This window comes from Mandrillus leucophaeus, unplaced genomic scaffold, assembly GCF_000951045.1.
Source record: "Mandrillus leucophaeus isolate KB7577 unplaced genomic scaffold, Mleu.le_1.0 Scaffold160, whole genome shotgun sequence".
Classification (NCBI taxonomy): domain Eukaryota; kingdom Metazoa; phylum Chordata; class Mammalia; order Primates; family Cercopithecidae; genus Mandrillus; species Mandrillus leucophaeus.
The window spans coordinates 2,598,908-2,601,553 of NW_012101588.1; the positions used below are offsets into that span (position 1 = coordinate 2,598,908).

The 2,646-nt window shown below is 43.7% G+C and overlaps 1 protein-coding gene across 1 annotated transcript in view; it reads left to right on the forward strand.

Moving 5' to 3' along the window:
* Positions 1 to 229: 229 nt before the first annotated feature.
* LACE1 (lactation elevated 1) overlaps positions 230 to 2,646 on the forward strand; it is a 236,386-nt gene continuing 233,969 nt past the window's right edge. The window contains exon 1 of the mRNA XM_011975943.1: positions 230 to 578. Within this exon, the coding sequence (XP_011831333.1) occupies positions 440 to 578 (139 nt within the window). The 5' untranslated portion in view covers positions 230 to 439. The remainder of the gene's footprint in view (positions 579 to 2,646) is intronic.

Sequence of the window (2,646 nt, forward strand, 5' to 3'; positions counted from 1 at the left end):
CTGGGTCACCTCCATTTTATTCAGGTTTCGGAATCTCGGTCATGTGAGCTAACTTAAAAGGCTCAAGAGTGGTTACCTGCCCACCCGTCATAATCACTTCCCAATTCCTTGAAAACTTCGGGTTTCTAGGCCGCCAGCGCCGAGCGGAGAATCACCCTCCCTCCAGCTGCCCAGACTGGAGCTGCCCGTTCCGTTCCGTTCCGTTCCGCCCCGCCCCACTGCATGCTGGGAGTCGTAGTCCCGGCTGGCAGCGTCCGGAAGGACGGGAGGGCACGGGAGTGCAGCCCGCCCATCTGGCTACTGGAGGTCACGTTCCCTAACTGATCCCTTGGTTCTGTCGGGTGGAGCCTTCAGCGTACACGGCGAGATTTGACTTTGCCACGGTCTCTCTTGGGTTTCAATAAAGTTTTCCTCTTCCTCTCCTCGTACGGAGTTCAAGATGGCGGCCTCCTGGTCGCTCTTGGTTACCTTGCGCCCCTTAGCACAGAGCCCGCTGAGAGGGAGATGTGTTGGGTGCGGGGCCCGGGCCGCCGCTCTCGCTCCTCTGGCCACCGCCCCTGGGAAGCCCCTTTGGAAAGGTCAGTGACTGTGCCATGAGTAGTCCGAGCCGACTGCATATGACTGGAGAAGGCTCTGGGGTCACCCTCCCTGTCCGATCTACCCCTGGTGTCTCCTGCTTTCTCGAAGCTAAGGGCTCCTCGAGAGGTGTTTCCATTTCTCTTGACCTTTTATACTGTCTGTGAATGAGCCCTGAGCACTGAGGGAAATAACCCTGAGTGACTTTCATTTTGAGGGTCAGAGGTCGACTCAGAGTTTCTTCCCTCCGGGACATTTAGAGAGCTGAGCCCAGTGGGAGTGCCTGGCTTGCAGTGATGCAGGTGTGGGGTTGGGGCCTGGGGACCCCTACCCTCTGCGTTTTCCAAGCTCTCGGGGCTGGTGACTTACGGGCACTGGAGGAAGAGCCGCGCCTGGGACCTCTGCAGGCCCTGCTGTCTCTCGTGATTCTGGGAAAGAAGGTCCACACGCATTCTCAGATTTAGGGATCGATTCTTGGTGTTCTTTTAAAGTCATTAGAGGCTTCAGTGGAATTATTTTGTCACCGGGCTTTCCTTCTCCCTGGCTTCCTTCATTCAGTTATATGTTCGTGAATGAATGAATGTATATTCTGAGTAACCAAGTCAAGAGTGCCAGTTTTACTGCTCTATTCATATACTCGCACTAAACTGCACGTTTTTCAAAGGCAAGGACATTGTGTCATTGTTTCCTAAGCACTTAGCGCAATGAGTGGTACCTGATATGCAAATATGATTTTTGAATGAATGAATGAAATTATTCTCATTGTCTCCCTGATCCACATACTTGTTTTCCTTTTTCTCAAATTCAAGCAACCCCTGTAATATACCTTAATAGATTGATGACCTTAATAAAGTATATACCTTAATAAATAGATTCTTATTTATTAATTTAGCTAAAAATATGACAATCTTTGACCCTTATCATCAATGCAGTTGAAATTATTACTAGAACTTTGATTACATCACCTTACGTTTTTATCGAAAGATTAGCATAATGCACTTAGTATAATGGAATGGGCTCCACACACTGCCTAGGGGGTAGCCCTGGTCTGCTGGAGTAGTCATTATAAATAAATAAATAAATAAATGTATAATGGAATATTCTGGTAGGGTAAGCTGTGGATTATAATATGAATTTTATTTTTCGTTTTTGGTAGTCAATAAAAGCAAATAGTATAAATTTCAACAGGTGCAAGAAAGAATATGGCAAAATGTAAGGCTTTCTTCTATCCCTATCCCTTAGCTGCTTAGTTTTTCTCCTCAGAGGCAATCTCTGATACTAGTTTCTTATGTATTCTTCCAGATACATTCTGCGTATGTACAAGCATATACATATAGAGTTAACCGTTTTAAAAAAATAGAAGTAGTAACATGCTCTACACATTGTTTTGTGTATACAGCAGTTAATTCTGTTAATTGTTAATTTCTTTTTAAATTTAGTAGCTTGGAGATCATTCCATATCAATACCATATCAATTTCATATTAATAGAACTGCCTTGTGTTTTAAGTTTTAAAAATAGTATTCCATTCTATGTATATACCATGATTTATGAACATTAAGATTTAAGGACCATCATTATAACATATAAAATTCACGGAATGCTTATTCTGTGTCATACAATATGCTAAGTACTTCCTGCGTACATTATCTTATTATTCCTCATTATCCTCATTTGGAGATCACGAATTCAAGGTTGCTGAAGATATATGGCTAGTAAGTGTCAGAACTTCTGAATTCAAGTAAAGGCTGTGCTATTAATCTGTACTCATATTTTCTGGAATATACAAAATTTAGCCAGTTCTGGGTGTGACGATTAGATGAAAATGCAGTTAGGTTAGAGGTCCATTTAATTGTATCTAAGGATGCTCCCTTCCCCTTTTTATTTTTATTTTGTGTATATATATTTTTTTTTTTGAGATGAAGCCTTGCTCTGTCTCCTAGACTGGAGTGCAATGGCATGATCTCGGCTCACTGCAACCTCCACCTCCTGGATTCAAGCAATTCTCCCTGCCTCAGTCTGGGTGGGCGCCTCAGATCACAGATGTCCACCACCACTGGCAAATTTTTGT